Here is a 19,558-nt window from a genome sequence, read left to right as displayed (position 1 = left end):
GAGGGGGGAGAGAGGTGGGGAGGGAAGGGGTGGAAGGGGAGAGAGAGGGGGTGAGAGGTGGGGAGGGAAGGGGTGGAGGGGGAGAGAGGTTGGGAGGGAAGGGGTGGAGGGGGAGAGAGGTGGGGAGGGAAGGGGTGGAGGGGGAGAGAGGTGGGGAGGGAAGGGGTGGAGGGGGAGAGAGGTTGGGAGGGAAGGGGTGGAGGGGGGACAGAGGTGGGGAGGGAAGGGGTGGAGGGGGGAGAGAGGTGGGGAGGGAAGGGGTGGAGGGGGGAGAGAGGTGGGGAGGGAAGGGGTGGAGGGGGAGAGAGGTGGGGAGGGAAGGGGTGTAGGGGGAGAGAGGTGGGGAGGGAAGGGGTGGAGGGGGAGAGAGGTGGGGAGGGAAGGGGTGGAGGGGGGGATAGAGGTGGGGAGGGAAGGGGTGGAAGGGGGAGAGAGAGGGGGTGAGAGATGGGGAGGGAAGGGGTGGAGGGGAGAGAGAGGGGGTGAGAGGTGGGGAGGGAAGGGGTGGAGGGGGGAGAGAGGTGGGGAGGGAAGGGGTGGAGGGGGGAGAGAGGTGGGGAGGGAAGGGGTGGAGGGGGGAGAGAGGTGGGGAGGGAAGGGGTGGAGGGGGGAGAGAGGTGGGGAGGGAAGGGGTGGAGGGGGGAGAGAGGTGGGTAGGGAAGGGGTGGAGGGGGAGAGAGAGGGGGTGAGAGGTGGGGAGGGAAGGGGTGGAGGGGGGAGAGAGGTGGGGAGGGAAGGGGTGGAGGAGGGAGAGAGGTGGGGAGGGAAGGGGTGGAGGGGGGAGAGAGGTGGGTAGGGAAGGGGTGGAGGGGGAGAGAGAGAGGGGGTGAGAGGTGGGGAGGGAAGGGGTGGAGGGGGAGAGAGAGGGAGTGAGGGGTGGGGGAGGGAAGGGGTGGAGGGGGGAGAGAGAGGGGGTGAGGGGTGGGGGAGGGAAGGGGTGGAGGGGGGAGAGAAGGGGGTGAGGGAGGGGTAGAGAGAAGGGGTGAGGGGGAAGAGGGAGGGGGTGAGGGGGAGAGATAGAGAGAGAGAGGGAGAGAAAGAGGGAGAGGGAGGGGGGGAGGGAGAGGGAGGGATGGGGAGGGGAGGGAAAGGAGGGGGGAGAAGGAGGGGGGAGAGGGAGAGGGAGGGGAGGGGGAGGGAGGGGAGGGAGAGGGAGAGGGAGAGGGAGGGAGAGGGAGGAGGAGGGAGGGAGAGGGAGGGGGGAGGGGAGGGAGAGGGAGGGGGGAGGGGAGGGAGAGGGAGGGGGAGGGAGAGGGAGAGGGAGGGAGGGAGGGGAGGGAGAGGGAGAGGGAGGGAGGGAGAGTGAGAGGGAGGGAGGGAGAGTGGGAGGGAGGGAGAGTGAGAGGGAGGGAGAGGGAGGGGAGGGAGGGAGGGGAGGGAGAGGGACGAGAGGGAGGGAGGGAGGGGAGGGAGAGGGAGAGGGAGGGAGGGAGGGGGAGGGAGAGGGAGGAGAGGGAGAGGGAGGAGAGGGAGGAGAGGGAGGGGGTGGGAGAGAGGGAGGAGAGGGAGGAGAGGGAGGGGGTGGGAGGGAGGGAGGGGGAGGGAGGGAGAGGGAGGGAGGGAGGGAGGGAGAGGGACGGAGGGAGGGAGGGAGAGTGAGAGGGAGGGGGAGGGAGGGAGGGGGGGAGGGGAAGGGAGGGGAGGGAGAGGGAGGGAGGGGAGGGAGGGAGAGGGAGAGGGAGGGAGTGGGGAGGGAGAGGGAGGAGAGGGAGGGAGGGGAGGGAGAGGGAGGGAGGGGAGGGAGAGGGAGAGGGAGGGAGGGAGAGGGAGGAGGGGGAGGGAGTGGAGGGAGGGAGGGAGGGAGGGGAGGGAGAGGGAGGGGGAGATGGAGAGGCGGAGGGAGGAGGGAGGGGGAGGGAGGAGGGAGGGAGGGGAGGGAGAGGGAGGGAGGGGGAGAGGGAGGGGGGAGAGGGAGAGAGAGGGAGGAGAGGGAGGGAGAGGGAGGAGAGGGAGGGAGAGGGAGAGGGAGGGAGAGAGAGGGAGAGAGAGGGAGAGGGAGGGAGGGGAGGGAGAGGGAGAGGGAGGGAGGGGAGGGAGAGGGAGAGGGAGGGAGGGAGAGTGAGAGGGAGGGAGTGGAGGGAGGGGAGGGAGGGAGGGAGGGGGAGATGGAGAGGGAGAGGGAGAGGGAGGGGGGAGGGAGAGGGAGGAGAGGGAGGGAGGGAGGGGAAAGGGAGAGAGGGAGGGGAGGGAGAGGGAGGGGGAGATGGAGAGGCGGAGGGAGGAGGGAGGGGGAGGGAGGAGGGAGGGGAGGGAGAGGGAGAGGGAGGGAGGGAGAGTGAGAGGGAGGGAGTGGAGGGAGGGGAGGGAGGGAGGGAGGGGGAGATGGAGAGGGAGAGGGAGAGGGAGGGGGGAGGGAGAGGGAGGAGAGGGAGGGAGGGAGGGGAGGGAGAGGGAGGGGGGAGGGAGAGGGAGGAGAGGGAGGGAGGGAGGGGAGGGAGAGGGAGGGGGAGATGGAGAGGCGGAGGGAGGAGGGAGGGGGAGGGAGGAGGGAGGGAGGGGAGGGAGAGGGAGGGGAGAGGGAGGGGGAGAGGGAGGGGGGAGAGGGAGAGAGAGGGAGGGAGAGGGAGGAGAGGGAGGGAGAGGGAGAGAGAGGGAGAGAGAGGGAGAGAGAGGGAGGGGAGGGGAGGGAGAGGGAGAGGGAGGGAGAGTGAGAGGGAGGGAGTGGAGGGAGGGGAGGGAGGGAGGGAGGGGGAGATGGAGAGGGAGAGGGAGAGGGAGGGGAGAGGGAGAGGGAGGAGAGGGAGGGAGGGAGGGGAGGGAGAGGGAGAGGGAGGGAGAGGGAGAGGGAGAGGGAGAGGGAGGGGGAGAGGGAGGGGAGGGAGAGGGAGAGGGAGGGAGGGAGGGGAGGGAGAGGGAGAGGGAGGGGGGAGAGGGAGAGAGAGGGAGAGAGAGGGAGGGAGAGGGAGGAGAGGGAGGGAGAGGGAGGAGAGGGAGAGGGAGGGAGAGGGAGAGAGAGGGAGGAGAGGGAGGGAGGGAGGGAGGGGGGAGGGGGAGGGACGAGAGGGAGGGAGGGGAGGGAGAGGGACGAGAGGGAGGGAGGGGAGGGAGAGGGAGAGAGAGGGAGGGAGGGAGGGGGAGGGAGAGGGAGGAGAGGGAGAGGGAGGGGACGGAGGAGAGGGAGAGGGAGGGGACGGAGGGGAGGGAGAGCGAGTGGAGGGAGGGGAGGGAGAGGGAGGGAAGCTCGTGGGTTGCCACAGTAACCAAGGGCGGCGGGATGTGATGGAGAGCTGGTGTTCGGCCTGCCCAGATAAATACAAGTTCAGCTGGGTGCCTTGCAGACGCACACATGGTTCTGCACAGTGGGTGAGCTTTGCACTGCCCACAGAAGGGTGGGCTTCTGGATGATCGATCGGGAGGATCGACCGGCGGCTCTCGCAGTGTGGAAAAGGGGTGACCGGCGGGAAGTTACCAGTGTGCCCAGCCCTGGCCTGGGCTGGAAGACGGTCTCCTTTCTGTGGTCACATGCAGTGACTTTAAAGGAAAAGAGAGACAGGTTTGAAACAGAAGAAACCGAGTTATAGAGAGGTCACTGTTTGGACTCTCTGTCTCGAAGTAGCCCGTGAGGGTGAGTTTGAGTTCCATTCGAATACGAAGGTGTGACTGTCACGTAATTAATCCACAGGAGTGCGTTCTCTGGTGAGGGGAGTACCTTTGTGAACACCCCATCTGTACTTACCCTTTGTCTGGGTGTGGTAGTCGGGTGGGCACGTGGCCAGGTGGTTAAGGCGTCGGACTAGTGATCTGAAGGTTGCCAGTTCGAGCCCCGGCCGAGGGAACGTGTTGTGTCCTTGAGCAAGGAACTTCACCACACAATGCTCTGCGACGACACTGGTGCCAAGCTGTACGGGTCCTACTGCCCTTCCCTTGGACAACGTCGGTGTCGTGGAGAGGGGAGACTTGCAGCGTGGGCAACTGCTGGTCTTCCGTACAACCTTGCCCAGGCCTGCGCCCTGTGGCAAATCAGTGTTGGGAGTAGTTTCGCACGCCGTGGAACTGGATAAGTGGCTGTCACAGTCGTGTGTTTGGGGTAACCTTGTGTGGAAACTACTGTGTGCGTGGTAATCCTTGCCCGGGTCAGTAGCTTTGCCACTTGAAGACGGCACCTCACTGATAACCTACCGTTGGTGATAATCCCTACGTGGATTCCGTTCGGAGTACTCTGCGCCCGCCACTCTGGGACGTCCCGTAGCTGAATTCGCGGGTGGTACCACTTGTGCTGAAGGGGTATTCGTTGACGATCACTTCGTGTGTGGAGTGGAACAACTTCGGAGATAAAAACTTACTGAAATAAGTCTCTCTCTCATCTCCTATTCCGTGGACGAACCGAAATCTCATACGTTTACCATCTCAAGACTCTTAAGCCTGGTTTCCCCCGAGCTCAATAGTTTGGGAGTTATATTTGCACACTTACACATATGCACAATCTCTGCTAACCTGTTTGATTTATCCAGTTATATATGACTGTATTCCATATCATCATCATCGTCATCAGGGGCCATGCCCAGTTTGGGCTTTGACTGCCATGGCCCACACACTCCCATTTCGGGTCAAGTGGATCAATTCATTGGTATTCATTTCCAGTTCTCTGGCTGCTGCCTCCATCACCATTTGTCTTTGTCTTCCTCTTGCTTTCTTCCCTTCAATCTTCCCCATAATTACCGTGCATTCTAACTCCTCTTTCCTAATCACACGTCCAATGAAGTCACGTTGCCTTTTCACGATCTCGTACATTATTTCTCTTCCTGTGTTTGCTCTGTTCATGACGTCCTCCTTAGATCTTCGTTTCGTCCATGATATTCTTTGCATCCTCCTCAAAAACCACGTCTCTGCTGCTTCAATTCGTTCCCTCATATTACTGGATATTGTCCAACGTTATGAGCCGTGAAACATAACTGGATAAACGTAACATTTCAGTGCTCTGAGGCTGGTTGTCGTGCCTAGTTTAGTATTGGTCAGTATACTCTTCATTCTCATAAAGATGTCTTTAGCTATCCCTGTTCTTCTTTTTTTGTAATTTATATGACCATATAACGATTACAGCACGGAAACAGGCCATCTCGGCCCTTCTAGTCCGTGTCGAACTCTTACTCTCACCTAGTCCCACCGACCTGCACTCAGCCCGTAACCCTCCATTCCTTTCCTGTCCATATTTCTGTCCAATTTAACTTCAAACGACAACAAGGGGAGAGATCCTATATATAACCATATAACAATTACAGCACGGAAACAGGCCATCTCGGCCCTTCTAGTCCGTGTCGAACTCTTACTCTCACCTAGTCCCACCGACCTGCACTCAGCCCGTAACCCTCCATTCCATTCCTGTCCATATATCTGTCCAATTTAACTTCAAACGACAACAAGGGGAGAGATCCTATATACAGCCATATAACAATTACAGCACGGAAACAGGCCATCTCGGCCCTTCTAGTCCGTGTCGGACTCTTACTCTCACCTAGTCCCACCGACCTGCACTCAGCCCGTAACCCTCCATTCCTTTCCTGTCCATATTTCTGTCCAATTTAACTTCAAACGACAACAAGGGGAGAGATCCTATATATAACCATATAACAATTACAGCACGGAAACAGGCCATCTCGGCCCTTCTAGTCCGTGTCGAACTCTTACTCTCACCTAGTCCCACCGACCTGCACTCAGCCCGTAACCCTCCATTCCTTTCCTGTCCATATTTCTGTCCAATTTAACTTCAAACGACAACAAGGGGAGAGATCCTATATACAGCCATATAACAATTACAGCACGGAAACAGGCCATCTCGGCCCTTCTAGTCCGTGTCGAACTCTTACTCTCACCTAGTCCCACCGACCTGCACTCAGCCCGTAACCCTCCATTCCTTTCCTGTCCATATTTCTGTCCAATTTAACTTCAAACGACAACAAGGGGAGAGATCCTATATACAGCCATATAACAATTACAGCACGGAAACAGGCCATCTCGGCCCTTCTAGTCCGTGTCGAACTCTTACTCTCACCTAGTCCCACCGACCCGCACTCAGCCCATAACCCTCCATTCCTTTCCTGTCCATATATCTGTCCAATTTAACTTCAAACGACAACAAGGGGAGAGATCCTATATATAACCATATAACAATTACAGCACGGAAACAGGCCATCTCGGCCCTTCTAGTCCGTGTCGGACTCTTACTCTCACCTAGTCCCACCGACCTGCACTCAGCCCGTAACCCTCCATTCCTTTCCTGTCCATATTTCTGTCCAATTTAACTTCAAACGACAACAAGGGGAGAGATCCTATATATAACCATATAACAATTACAGCACGGAAACAGGCCATCTCGGCCCTTCTAGTCCGTGTCGAACTCTTACTCTCACCTAGTCCCACCGACCTGCACTCAGCCCGTAACCCTCCATTCCTTTCCTGTCCATATTTCTGTCCAATTTAACTTCAAACGACAACAAGGGGAGAGATCCTATATACAGCCATATAACAATTACAGCACGGAAACAGGCCATCTCGGCCCTTCTAGTCCGTGTCGAACTCTTACTCTCACCTAGTCCCACCGACCTGCACTCAGCCCGTAACCCTCCATTCCTTTCCTGTCCATATTTCTGTCCAATTTAACTTCAAACGACAACAAGGGGAGAGATCCTATATACAGCCATATAACAATTACAGCACGGAAACAGGCCATCTCGGCCCTTCTAGTCCGTGTCGGACTCTTACTCTCACCTAGTCCCACCGACCTGCACTCAGCCCGTAACCCTCCATTCCTTTCCTGTCCATATTTCTGTCCAATTTAACTTCAAACGACAACAAGGGGAGAGATCCTATATATAACCATATAACAATTACAGCACGGAAACAGGCCATCTCGGCCCTTCTAGTCCGTGTCGAACTCTTACTCTCACCTAGTCCCACCGACCTGCACTCAGCCCGTAACCCTCCATTCCTTTCCTGTCCGTATATCTGTCCAATTTAACTTCAAACGACAACAAGGGGAGAGATCCTATATACAGCCATATAACAATTACAGCACGGAAACAGGCCATCTCGGCCCTTCTAGTCCGTGTCGAACTCTTACTCTCACCTAGTCCCACCGACCTGCACTCAGCCCATAACCCTCCATTCCTTTCCTGTCCATATTTCTGTCCAATTTAACTTCAAACGACAACAAGGGGAGAGATCCTATATATAACCATATAACAATTACAGCACGGAAACAGGCCATCTCGGCCCTTCTAGTCCGTGTCGAACTCTTACTCTCACCTAGTCCCACCGACCTGCACTCAGCCCGTAACCCTCCATTCCTTTCCTGTCCAAATATCTGCCCAATTTAACTTCAAACGACAACAAGGGGAGAGATCCTATATATAACCATATAACAATTACAGCACGGAAACAGGCCATCTCGGCCCTTCTAGTCCGTGTCGAACTCTTACTCTCACCTAGTCCCACCGACCTGCACTCAGCCCGTAACCCTCCATTCCTTTCCTGTCCATATATCTGTCCAATTTAACTTCAAACGACAACAAGGGGAGAGATCCTATATACAGCCATATAACAATTCCAGCACGGAAACAGGCCATCTCGGCCCTTCTAGTCCGTGTCGGACTCTTACTCTCACCTAGTCCCACCGACCTGCACTCAGCCCATAACCCTCCATTCCTTTCCTGTCCGTATATCTGTCCAATTTAACTTCAAACGACAACAAGGGGAGAGATCCTATATATAGCCATATAACAATTACAGCACGGAAACAGGCCATCTCGGCCCTTCTAGTCCGTGTCGGACTCTTACTCTCACCTAGTCCCACCGACCTGCACTCAGCCCGTAACCCTCCATTCCTTTCCTGTCCATATTTCTGTCCAATTTAACTTCAAACGACAACAAGGGGAGAGATCCTATATATAACCATATAACAATTACAGCACGGAAACAGGCCATCTCGGCCCTTCTAGTCCGTGTCGGACTCTTACTCTCACCTAGTCCCACCGACCTGCACTCAGCCCGTAACCCTCCATTCCTTTCCTGTCCGTATTTCTGTCCAATTTAACTTCAAACGACAACAAGGGGAGAGATCCTATATATAACCATATAACAATTACAGCACGGAAACAGGCCATCTCGGCCCTTCTAGTCCGTGCCGAACTCTTACTCTCACCTAGTCCCACCGACCTGCACTCAGCCCGTAACCCTCCATTCCTTTCCTGTCCATATTTCTGTCCAATTTAACTTCAAACGACAACAAGGGGAGAGATCCTATATATAACCATATAACAATTACAGCACGGAAACAGGCCATCTCGGCCCTTCTAGTCCGTGCCGAACGCTTACTCTCACCTAGTCCCACCGACCTGCACTCAGCCCGTAACCCTCCATTCCTCTCCTGTCCATGTAACTATCCAATCTAATTTTAAATGACAACATCGAACCTTTTTTATTGAATTTCATCATCAAACATTTCCATAAGATGTATTTCAGAATTAAAACAAAATGGGATCCGTATTCTTCTTTTCACACCCAAGTCGCACCTGCCATCTGATGTCACCCAGCTTCCGAAGTAGTTCTTCACTTGTTTTATGTTTTCCCCGTTTATTCTCAGCCCGCAGATAGGGATTCTCCTTCTTTTTGGATATCACCATACATTCTCTTTTCGCAATTGGGAGATAGACCCATTTTTGCACTTTCTTCAACAATTACATCAACCATTACATTGTTACTAATAAAATGAGTTGAGTTAGGGGGCAAAAATTTAGGGGTAACATGAGGGGGAAACATAGAAAACAGGTGCAGGAGTCGGCCATTCGGCCCCTCGAGCCAGCACCGCCATTCCCTGTGATCACGGCTGATCATCCACTATCAGTATCCAGTTCCTGCCTTATCCCCCATAACCTTTGATTCCACTATCTGTCCATCTCTTTCTTGAAAGCATCCAGAGACTTGGCCTCCACTGCCAAGTCTGGGGCAGAGCATTCCACAGATCCACGGCTCTCTGGGTGAAAAAGTTTTTCCTCAACTCCGTTCTAGATGGCCCACCCCTTATCATGAAACTGTGGCCTCTGGTTCTGGACTCCCCCATCAGCGGGAACATGCTTCCTGCCTCCAGCGTGTCCAATCCCTTAATAATCTTATATGTTTCAATCAGATCCCCCCTCATCCTTCTAAATTCCAGTGTATACAAGCCCAGTCGCTCCAATCTTTCAACATATGACAGTCCCGCCATCCCGGGAATTAACCTTGTGAACCTACGCTGCACTCCCTCAATAGCAAGAATGTCTTTCCGCAAATTTGGAGACCAAAACTGCACACTGTACTCCAGGTGTGGTCTCACCAGGGCCCTGTACAGCTGCAGAAGGACCTCTTTGCTCCTATACTCAATCCCCCTTGTTATGAAGGCCAGCATGTCATTAGCTTTCTTCACCGCCTGCTGTACCTGTATGCTTGCCTTCAGTGACGGATGTACCGTGCTGTAATTGTTATATGGTTATACAGTAAACATGATTCTGGGACGGGTCTCTGTTGTGGACTGAGAATGGTTGGGAAAAGGGGGGAGGGAGAGGGAAGCACCAGAGAGACACTCCGTCACGACCAATAAGCCAATTGTTTATTCTTCACCCCGCAGAGACACATGCAGAGTCCCGCGCAAAACTCTCAGTTGCCCCAACTGCAGATATCATAGAAACATAGAAAATAGGTGCAGGAGTAGGCCATTCGGCCCTTCGAGCCTGCACCGCCATTTATTATGATCGTGGCTGATCATCCAACTCAGAACCCCGCCCCAGCCTTCCCTCCATACCCCCTGAACCCCGTAGCCACAAGGGCCATATCTAACTCCCTCTTAAACATAGCCAATGAACTGGCCTCAACTGTTTCCTGTGGCAGAGAATTCCACAGATTCACCACTCTCTGTGTGAAGAAGTTTTTCCTCATCTCGGTCCTAAAAGGCTTCCCCTTTATCCTCAAACTGTGACCCCTCGTTCTGGACTTCCCCAACATCGGGAACAATCTTCCTGCATCTAGCCTGTCCAATCCCTTTAGGATTTTATACGTTTCAATCAGATCCCCCCTCAATCTTCTAAATTCCAACGAGTACAAGCCCAGTTCATCCAGTCTTTCATCATATGAAAGTCCTGCCATCCCAGGAATCAATCTGGTGAACCTTCTTTGTACTCCCTCTATGGGAAGGATGTCTTTCCTCAGATTAGGGGACCAAAACTGCACACAATACTCCAGGTGTGGTCTCACCAAGGCCTTGTACAACTGCAGTAGTCCCTCCCTGCTCCTGTACTCGAATCCTCTCGCTATAAATGCCAGCATACCATTCGCCTTTTTCACCGCCTGCTGTACCTGCATGCCCACTTTCAATGACTGGTGTATAATGACACCCAGGTCTCGTTGCACCTCCCCTTTTCCTAATCGGCCACCATTCAGATAATAATCTGTTTTCCTGTTGTTGCCACCAAAGTGGATCACTTCACATTTATCCACATTAAATTGCATCTGCCATGAGTTTGCCCACTCACCCAACCTATCCAAGTCAACCTGCATCCTCTTAGCATCCTCCTCACAGCTAACACTGCCGCCCAGCTTCGTGTCATCCGCAAACTTGGAGATGCTGCATTTAATTCCCTCGTCTGAGTCAATAATATATATTGTAAACAACTGGGTTCCCAGCATTGAGCCTTGCGGTACCCCACTAGTCACCGCCTGCCATTCTGAAAAGGTCCCATTGAGGGAACTTCTTTACTCAGAGAGTGGTAGCTGTGTGGAACGAGAAGTGGTTGGGGCAGGTTCGATGTTGTCGTTTAAAGTTAAATTGGACAGCTATATGGACAGGAAAGGAATGGAGGGTTATGGGCTGAGTGCAGGTCGGTGGGACTAGGTGAGAGTAAGAGTCCGACACGGACTAGAAGGGCCAAGATGGCCTGTTTCCGTGCTGTAATTGTTATATGGTTATATAAAAATAGCATTGGTTAACAGCAATACCAGACTAAAGGTGTTTTCCATTCCTGCTGGTTCTTCAACCCGTTACGGGGTACGTAACACAACGGAGAGCCCCCCCCACCCCTGCCAGCCCCCTGGGACCGGCGCGAATCAAAAGCAGGCGAAGATTCACGGGGACAGCAAGGAGCAGTTGCTGACCGGGCCTGCCTGTCCCGGGGCCCAGGAGACCGAGCGCGTAGTGGGGGGGGGGGCTTCCGAGTCACGGCGCTCGCGGCCTTGACTTCTCCCCCTCCCCCGGGGACGGAGTTTGCCCTGGAGTCCCCCTCCGCGGGCTCTTCCGCACGTCCGGCAGGCCTCGGGTAAAGCAGCACAAAGACCCCCCCCCCCCACCCCTCCCCGGGCGTTCTCTCCCCACCCCTCCCATCGGGCAGGAGATTAGATCAGGTTAGATTCAACTTCATCGTCATTGTGCCGAGTACAGATACGAAGGGAGGGAGGGGACGCCGACTCAGACCACGAGAGGCCTGCGTCGGGCATTTTCATGCCTTACGAGGTGCAGATTGGAAGTCTGTGCGGGGCGCCAGTCCTCGTACGGACGAGAGCAATGTGTGTGGTCAAGTGCCTCGCTCAAGGGCACAAACACGCTGCCACAGCCAAGGCTCGAACTGGCGACCTTCAGATCACTAGACCAACGCCTTAACCACTTGGCCACAGATACAAACCCGATGAAACGCAGTTAGCACCTGACCAGAAATGCAAAGAACAGCGTTACTTGCAAACTGACTGCGAATAAAAAGTAAGGGCTGCAGCACACAAATATTCAAGTACTGAGACGGTACAATATGGGGGCAATACGGCTTAGCACTGTGATGTGAGGTTCAGCAGGGTCAGAAGGAGGAAGCTCTTCCTGTGCCTGCTGGTGCTGGAGCGGAGGCTCCTGTAGTGCCTACCGGATGGGAGGAGAGTAAAAAGTCCACGGTTAGGGTGAGATGCATCCCTGATAATGCTTTTCGCCCTGCCCAGGCAGCGTTTATGGTAGTTGTTCTCAATTGGGTGCCGATAATCCGCTGGGCAGTTTTCACCACACGCTGGAGCGCTCTGCGGTCCGATACTGGACGATTTCCGTACCACACTGAGATGCAGTTGGTGAGTATGCTCTCAATGGTACAGCGGTAAAAGTCCGTCAGCATCCTGGGACAGAGGGGAGCTTTCTTGATGCTCCGCAGGAAATAAAGGCGCCTTTTCGATCGGGATGGAGGAGTTCAGGGGCCAGGCGAGATCCTCGGAAGTGTGGACACAAAACCTGAAAGGACGTCCCACCAGGCTGCAGGACGGTTTCTACCCCGCTGTGATCAGACCATCCAACCGCCCCCCCTAGGACGATCAGATAGACTCCTGACCTCACGATCCACCCCGTCCCGGCCCCCTTGCGCCTGATCGCCTGCCTGCCAGGCACCCTCTCCGTAACCGCGGACTTTACTCAGCGTCCTGTTACTGTCTGACCTTGCCCTACCTCGACGCACTGCGTGCAAAGGTCTGATCTGCAGATGCACAGTGCCGACGTGACTCCCACTGGATCTTGGCACAAAACAAATTCCAGTCGGCAAAGTCTGGTACGACTTAAGCCAGATTTATTCTTGCGCGTAGCCCCACGCCCCGTAGCGAGCACACGCGGTTGTGCCCGCGTCGCTCTGCAATTCACCGTCGAAACGCCAGCTGGCGGCGGCGGGTTCCCTCCCACTGTGTCGAGTTTCTTCGCAAGCGACGTGGGCGAGGGAACGCGTTCCGAACATTCTCGGGCGGCGGCGGGTCGATTTGACGACCTGGTTCACCGCCCCCGACCATTTATTCCGCCTCGGCGCGCAGGCATGGCGGGGAAAAGCAGGTAGGGGGGAAACGCGATGCTACCAAGCCGGCCAATCACGGCTGTTGCGGTCCGCGTCGCGCGAGTTACTTTTTCTGGGGAGGAGCGCGTCACCCGACGGTGGACATCTTCCAGCGGATGACTTGAAATCAGGAGCACCCACACGCCCCCCCCGGCAGACCCCCTCTTACCTGTGAAGAGAGACTCCTTAACGCCGTACATCAGAGCGCCAGCTCCCAGGACCAGCTTCAGGGCAGTCCCCGCCCCTCGGCCGCCCGCCGGCATCCGCGAGGCAAAGTCTCGGAGGTTCTGAGCCATAGTGTACCTTCTGGAAACTGAGAGAGATAGAGTGAGAGAGAGAGAGAGAGAGAGAGTGAGAGAGAGAGAGAGAGAGAGAGATAGAGAGAGAGAGAGAGAGATAAAGAGATAAAGAAAGGGATTAGTCACAGACCAAGACTCCCTCCAGGACCCCGACACACGCTCCCAGGGGTCAGACACACCCGCGTGTCACCTCTGCGGGCTGGAGACCACGTATCACGCGTACGTAGAGCGCGCGAGGCTACAGCCCCTCCTTGCGTACCCGCGTGGGCTGCTTCTCGCCTTCCGGCTGCGTTTTAGCCCCACCCTATTTATACACGGTCGTCCAGTAAGGAGGGGGGCACGGAGGGAACTCCTCGTCAACTTGCTCCTGGGGCTGGCGGAAACAGGCTGCGGGAGGATCTTCCCGGGCAGACAGCCTGGCGATGTTCAGGGGGTATGTTCGTGCCCGGGTAAATATTGCGAAGGAACATAAGAGGCGTTCCGTGGCCATTGGGCTCCTCGGGGGTTAATTACCATCATTGATAAGAGATGCAAACATTTTGGTTTAATGTGTATTGTCTATTTGTAGTGAAGTGATCTGTGTTAGTCACTGGCTTGTATATATAGCACTGAATTTGGAATAAAGATATTTTGTAAAAAAAAAGGGTCAGACACAGAGTGAATCTCCCTCCACACCGTCCCATCACACTCTCCCGGGGTCAGACACAGAGCGAATCTCCCTCCACACCGTCCCATCACACTCTCCCGGGGTCAGACACAGAGCGAATCTCCCTCCACACCGTCCCATCACACACTCCCAGGGTCAGACACACAGAGTGAATCTCCCTCCACACCGTCCCATCACACACTCCCGGGGTCAGACACAGAGCGAATCTCCCTCCACACCGTCCCATCACACTCTCCCGGGGTCAGACACAGAGCGAATCTCCCTCCACACCGTCCCATCACACACTCCCAGGGACAGACACACAGAGTGAATCTCCCTCCACACCGTCCCATCACACACTCCCGGGGTCAGACACAGAGTGAATCTCCCTCCACACCGTCCCATCACACACTCCCGGGGTCAGACACAGAGCGAATCTCCCTCCACACCGTCCCATCACACTCTCCCGGGGTCAGACACAGAGCGAATCTCCCTCCACACCGTCCCATCACAGACTCCCGTGGTCAGACACACACAGTGAATCTCCCTCCACACCGTCCCATCACACACTCCCGGGGTCAGACACAGAGTGAATCTCCCTCCACACTGAGAGAGGTCGGGACCTTATTCCTTGGAGCGTAGGGGTGACCTTACAGAGGTGTGTAAAACCACGAGGGGCACAGATAGGGTGAACGTGCACAGACTTTTCCCCCCAGGGTCAGGGAATGGAGAACCAGAGGGCACAGGTTTAAGGTGAGAGGGGGAGAGAGATTTAATAGGGACCGGAGGGGCAACTTTTTCACCCAGAGGGTGGTCCGTCTGTGCAAGAAGCAGCCGAGGGAAGTGGTCGAGGCGGGGACATTAACGACGCTTGGACAGGGACACGGATAGGAAAAGATTTATACCATTTTCCAAGGAGCCCACGGTCCCCGGGCACCCCTGGTTTTGAGGGATAAGGGGTGAGAACAGGCTTGGTCGAGCATGGAGTTTTTAAATCCGACAGGTTGGACAAATGTGTCGCGTGTGTGTGTGTGTGTGTGTGATCTCTCTGGGGTGGGGAGGGAAGAGCACCCCGTGCAGCTGGAGAGGGAGGAAGGGAGCTCCCCTGGTCTGGCGGAGAGTGAGAGCTGTCCAGGGGACGGGACAGAGTCCTGGGTAACAAGACTGTGAGGGAGAAGAGCACTGACATTACAGGGGAGAGACAAGGGGCTCCCCTGGGCTACAGGAGAGGGGGCAGGGAGAGAGCTCCCCCGGGCTGCAGGAGAGGGGGCAGGGAGGGAGTTCCCCCGGACTACAGGAGAGAGGGGAGGGAGGGAGCTCCCCCGGGCTGCAGGAGAGGGGCGAGGGAGGGAGTTCCCCCGGACTACAGGAGAGAGGGGAGGGAGGGAGCTCCCCCGGGCTGCAGGAGAGGGGGCAGGGAGGGAGCTCCCCCGGGCTACAGGAGAGGGGCGAGGGAGGGAGCTCCCCCGGGCTGCAGGAGAAGGGGGAGGGAGGGAGCTCCCCCGGGCTACAGGAGAGGGGGCAGGGAGGGAGCTCCCCCGGGCTACAGGAGAGGGGGGGAGGGAGGGAGCTCCCCCGGGCTACAGGAGAGGGGGGACGGAGGGAGCTCCCCCCGGGCTGCAGGAGAGGGGGCAGGGAGGGAGCTCCCCCGGGCTACAGGAGAGGGGGGAGGGAGGGAGCTCCCCCGGGCTGCAGGAGAGGGGGGAGGGAGGGAGCTCCCCAGGGCTGCAGGAGAGGGGGGGAGGGAGGGAGCTCCCCCGGGCTACAGGAGAGGGGGCAGGGAGGGAGCTCCCCAGGGCTGCAGGAGAGGGGGGAGGGAGGGAGCTCCCCTGGGCTACAGGAGAGGGGGGGAGGGAGGGAGCTCCCCAGGGCTGCAGGAGAGGGGGAGGGAGGGAGCTCCCCCGGGCTACAGGAGAGGGAGCAGGGAGGGAGGGAGCTCCCCCGGGCTACAGGAGAGGGGGCAGGGAGGGAGCTCCCCTGGGCTACAGGAGAGGGGGCAGGGAGGGAGGGAGCTCCCCCGGGCTACAGGAGAGGGGGCAGGGAGGGAGCTCCCCCGGGCTGCAGGAGAGGGGGGAGGGAGGGAGCTCCCCTGGGCTACAGGAGAGGGGGCAGGGAGGGAGCTCCCCCGGGCTGCAGGAGAGGGGGGAGGGAGGGAGCTCCCCCGGGCTACAGGAGAGGGGGCAGGGAGGGAGCTCCCCAGGGCTGCAGGAGAGGGGGCAGGGAGGGAGCTCCCCAGGGCTACAGGAGAGGGGGCAGGGAGGGAGCTCCCCAGGGCTGCAGGAGAGGGGGCAGGGAGGGAGCTCCCCAGGGCTACAGGAGAGGGGGCAGGGAGGGAGCTCCCCAGGGCTGCAGGAGAGGGGGGAGGGAGGGAGCTCCCCTGGGCTACAGGAGAGGGGGGGAGGGAGGGAGCTCCCCAGGGCTGCAGGAGAGGGGGAGGGAGGGAGCTCCCCCGGGCTACAGGAGAGGGAGCAGGGAGGGAGGGAGCTCCCCCGGGCTACAGGAGAGGGGGCAGGGAGGGAGCTCCCCTGGGCTACAGGAGAGGGGGCAGGGAGGGAGGGAGCTCCCCCGGGCTACAGGAGAGGGGGCAGGGAGGGAGCTCCCCCGGGCTGCAGGAGAGGGGGGAGGGAGGGAGCTCCCCTGGGCTACAGGAGAGGGGGCAGGGAGGGAGCTCCCCCGGGCTGCAGGAGAGGGGGGAGGGAGGGAGCTCCCCCGGGCTACAGGAGAGGGGGCAGGGAGGGAGCTCCCCAGGGCTACAGGAGAGGGGGCAGGGAGGGAGCTCCCCAGGGCTGCAGGAGAGGGGGCAGGGAGGGAGCTCCCCCGGGCTACAGGAGAGGGGGCAGGGAGGGAGCTCCCCAGGGCTACAGGAGAGGGGGCAGGGAGGGAGCTCCCCAGGGCTGCAGGAGAGGGGGCAGGGAGGGAGCTCCCCAGGGCTACAGGAGAGGGAGCAGGGAGGGAGCTGACTAACTTGTGTCCCCACACTGTTGACAAGAGACCAGAACACGGGTTCACCGTGGACACACACACACACACACACACAGATCGCTTCAGGAGATCCGAACCGGGCCGGCACACCGATCACCCCTGACTGGTCGGCACTCAGTGACCAGTGACCAGCTAGTCGTCCCTCCAGGACTAGTTAAGGTTTATTTTTGGCAAAAAAAACTCTCCCCCCCCTCCCCCCGGGAACTTTCTGCGAGTCTGGAAAGTCCAGAGGTCACCCCCGGGAACAGCGCTGGGGGAACCTGATATCGCCCCCTCCCTCTCCCTTATATAACCCTTCCCCTGGTTACCAGCCCGGCCTGGCTGAGTTACCGCTAGTTAAGCTAGTTAGCCAGGGGGCAAGTGGTGCCGGGGCTGTGGTGGGTTTTGTTTGGGGGGAGGGGGTCGGCGCCGGTTAGTTTCGGTTGAGCCGGGTAATGAGAGGCCAGGTTGGGCGCTGGTTACTGGTTACCGGTTACCAAGGCCGGCCCCATCGCTAGTTAAGGCGGGTTAAGGGGTGGGGGTGGGGTCTGGGGGGTCGGGGGAGGGGGTTGGAGGGTCTGGAGGGGAAGGAGGGCCGGTGAGGGGGGGGTGGACAAGCCGCTAGTTACCGTCAGGGTCGCCGCTGGTTTAAAACGCGACGGGGACCGGACTCCTTCACATGGGCAAGAGGGCACCGGAAGTAGATGGGACGTGACGTCGAAACCCGTGTCACGTGACGGGGGTGGGTGGCTGAGAGCGGTGGGGGAAACGTGACCCGCGTCACGTGAGGAGGGAGGTTAACGCCAAAGGAAGGGAAAGCGACCTTCATCACGTGACGGGAGGGGGGAGAGGGAAAGGTGGCCCGTGTCACGTGAAGAGGGGGGGTTTTACGCCAGAGGAAGGGAAAGCGACCTTCATCACATGACGGGGGGGGTGCCCGGGGGGGAGAAGGAAAGGTGGCCCGTGTCACGTGAGCAGGGGGAGTTTTACGCCAGAGGAAGGGAAAGCGACCTTCATCACGTGACGGGAGAGGGAGAGGGAAAGCTGGCCCGTGTCACGTGAGGAGGGGCGGCGCCCGGCGGAGTGGGAGAGGCGTGACGTCGCGGCGGGTGAAGCCGACCCGCGTCACGTGGTGGGGGGGAAGAAAAAAAGTTAAAGCGAACTCTCACACCGATGAAATAAAGTTTAAATCCCCCGGCACACAACTCTTGTGTCGCCGTCTGCGCTCTCTCTGGAGCCGCGACACTCTGTTCTGCACCCTGCTATCGCTCTACCTTGTTCTGCCCGCCTCGGTGCACTGACCATCTCACCCCGACAGAGACGGGATGCAAAGGCAAACTTTTCACTGGGTCGCAGAGAGTTAGTCACAGGCCCTGTTTCCAGAATCTGGACCAGTCCAGCACAGTGCACGGGCCCTTCGGCCCACAAAGCCGTGCTGTCCCTTTACACCTACTCTAAAGCTCAACCGAACCCTCCCCTCCCTCGTGGATGCACCCCTCTGGCACCCGTGCGCCTCTCTGGGCGTCTCCTAAATCTCCCCGGGTGTCTCAGCTTCGGTCACCAACCCCCCCCCCGGGCAGAGAGTGCCCCGCACCCGGCAAAAAAAAGGCCATCCCTGCCACCGAACTTTCCCTCCAATCCCCCCAAAGTCATGTCCCCTCATTTCAGCCCTTCGACCATCTTGCGCCCCTTCTGTCAGGTCACCTCTCATCCCCGAGCTCACTCACTCGACCTCTCCTCACACAAGGCCGTCAGATTATAGGGGGGCAGAAGTAGGCCATTCGGCCCATCGAGTCTGCCCCGCCATTCAATCGTGGGCTGATCCAGTTCTTCCAGTCATCCCCACTCCCCTGCCTTCTCCCCACACCCCTTGATGCCCTGGCTACCCAATAGTCATACTTTATTGATCCCAGGGGGAAGCTGCACCATAAATAATAAGTAGTAATAAAACCATAAATAGTTAAATAGTAATATGTAAATTATGACAGGAAATAAGTCCAGGACCAGCCTATTGGCTCGGGGTGTCTGACCCTCCAAGGGAGGAGTTGTAAAGTTTGATGGCCACGGGCAGGAATGACTTCCTATGACGCTCTGTGCTGCATCTCGGTGGAATGAGTCTCTGGCTGAATGTACTCCTGTGCCCACCCAGTACATTATGTAGTGGGTGGGAGACATTGTCCAAGATATACGTTTGTACATTGTAAAAAGAAACGGCCCCAACACCGACCCCTGCGGAACATTTCCTGGGGAAGGGGGTGACCTGTGCAAGTGGGGCGGGTTGCACCTGAACTGGAGGGGAAGCAATATCCTGGGAGGGAGGTTTGCTAATGCCATTGGGGAGGGTTTAAACTGGATTTGCAGGGGGGGGGGCGGTTGGGAACCGAAGTGAAGAGGCAGAGGATGGGGAGGTTGGCGCACAGGCAGAGACAGCTTGTAGGGAGTTTGAGAGAAAGGATAGACATGGTAGAACAAAGATGCACTCAGGGAGATGGTTTGAGGTGTGTCTATTTCAATGCAAGGCGTATCATAGACAGCTGGATAGATAGATAGACACACTTTATTGATCCCGAGGGAAACTGGGTTTCGTTACAGTTGCACCAACCAAGAATACCGTATAAATATAGCAATATAAAACCATAAATAATTAAATAGTAATATGTAATTTATGCCAGGAAATAAGTCCAGGACCAGCCTATTGGCTCAGGGTGTCTGACCCTCCAAGGGAGGAGTTGTAAAGTTTGATGGCCACAGGCAGGAATGACTTCCTATGACGCTCTGTGCTGCATCTCGGTGGAATGAGTCTCTGGCTGAATGTACTCCTGTGCCCACCCAGTCCATTATGTAGT

The 19,558-nt window shown here is 57.3% G+C and overlaps 1 protein-coding gene across 1 annotated transcript in view; it reads right to left on the bottom strand.

Annotated features, from left to right (window-relative positions):
* LOC134342238 (prohibitin-2-like) overlaps window positions 1–17,485 on the bottom strand; it is a 50,420-nt gene extending 32,935 nt beyond the window's left edge. Inside the window, exons 1-2 of the mRNA XM_063040196.1 lie at window positions 17,342–17,485; window positions 12,976–13,119 (exon numbers count right to left, since the gene is read on the bottom strand). Coding sequence (XP_062896266.1) covers window positions 12,976–13,102 — 127 coding nt within the window. The 5' untranslated portion in view covers window positions 13,103–13,119; window positions 17,342–17,485. The remainder of the gene's footprint in view (window positions 1–12,975; window positions 13,120–17,341) is intronic.
* Window positions 17,486–19,558: the final 2,073 nt, after the last annotated feature.

The sequence above is a fragment of the Mobula hypostoma genome, unplaced genomic scaffold (assembly GCF_963921235.1).
Source record: "Mobula hypostoma unplaced genomic scaffold, sMobHyp1.1 scaffold_161, whole genome shotgun sequence".
NCBI lineage: Eukaryota > Metazoa > Chordata > Chondrichthyes > Myliobatiformes > Myliobatidae > Mobula > Mobula hypostoma.
This window is presented reverse-complemented; position numbering and strand designations above follow the sequence as displayed.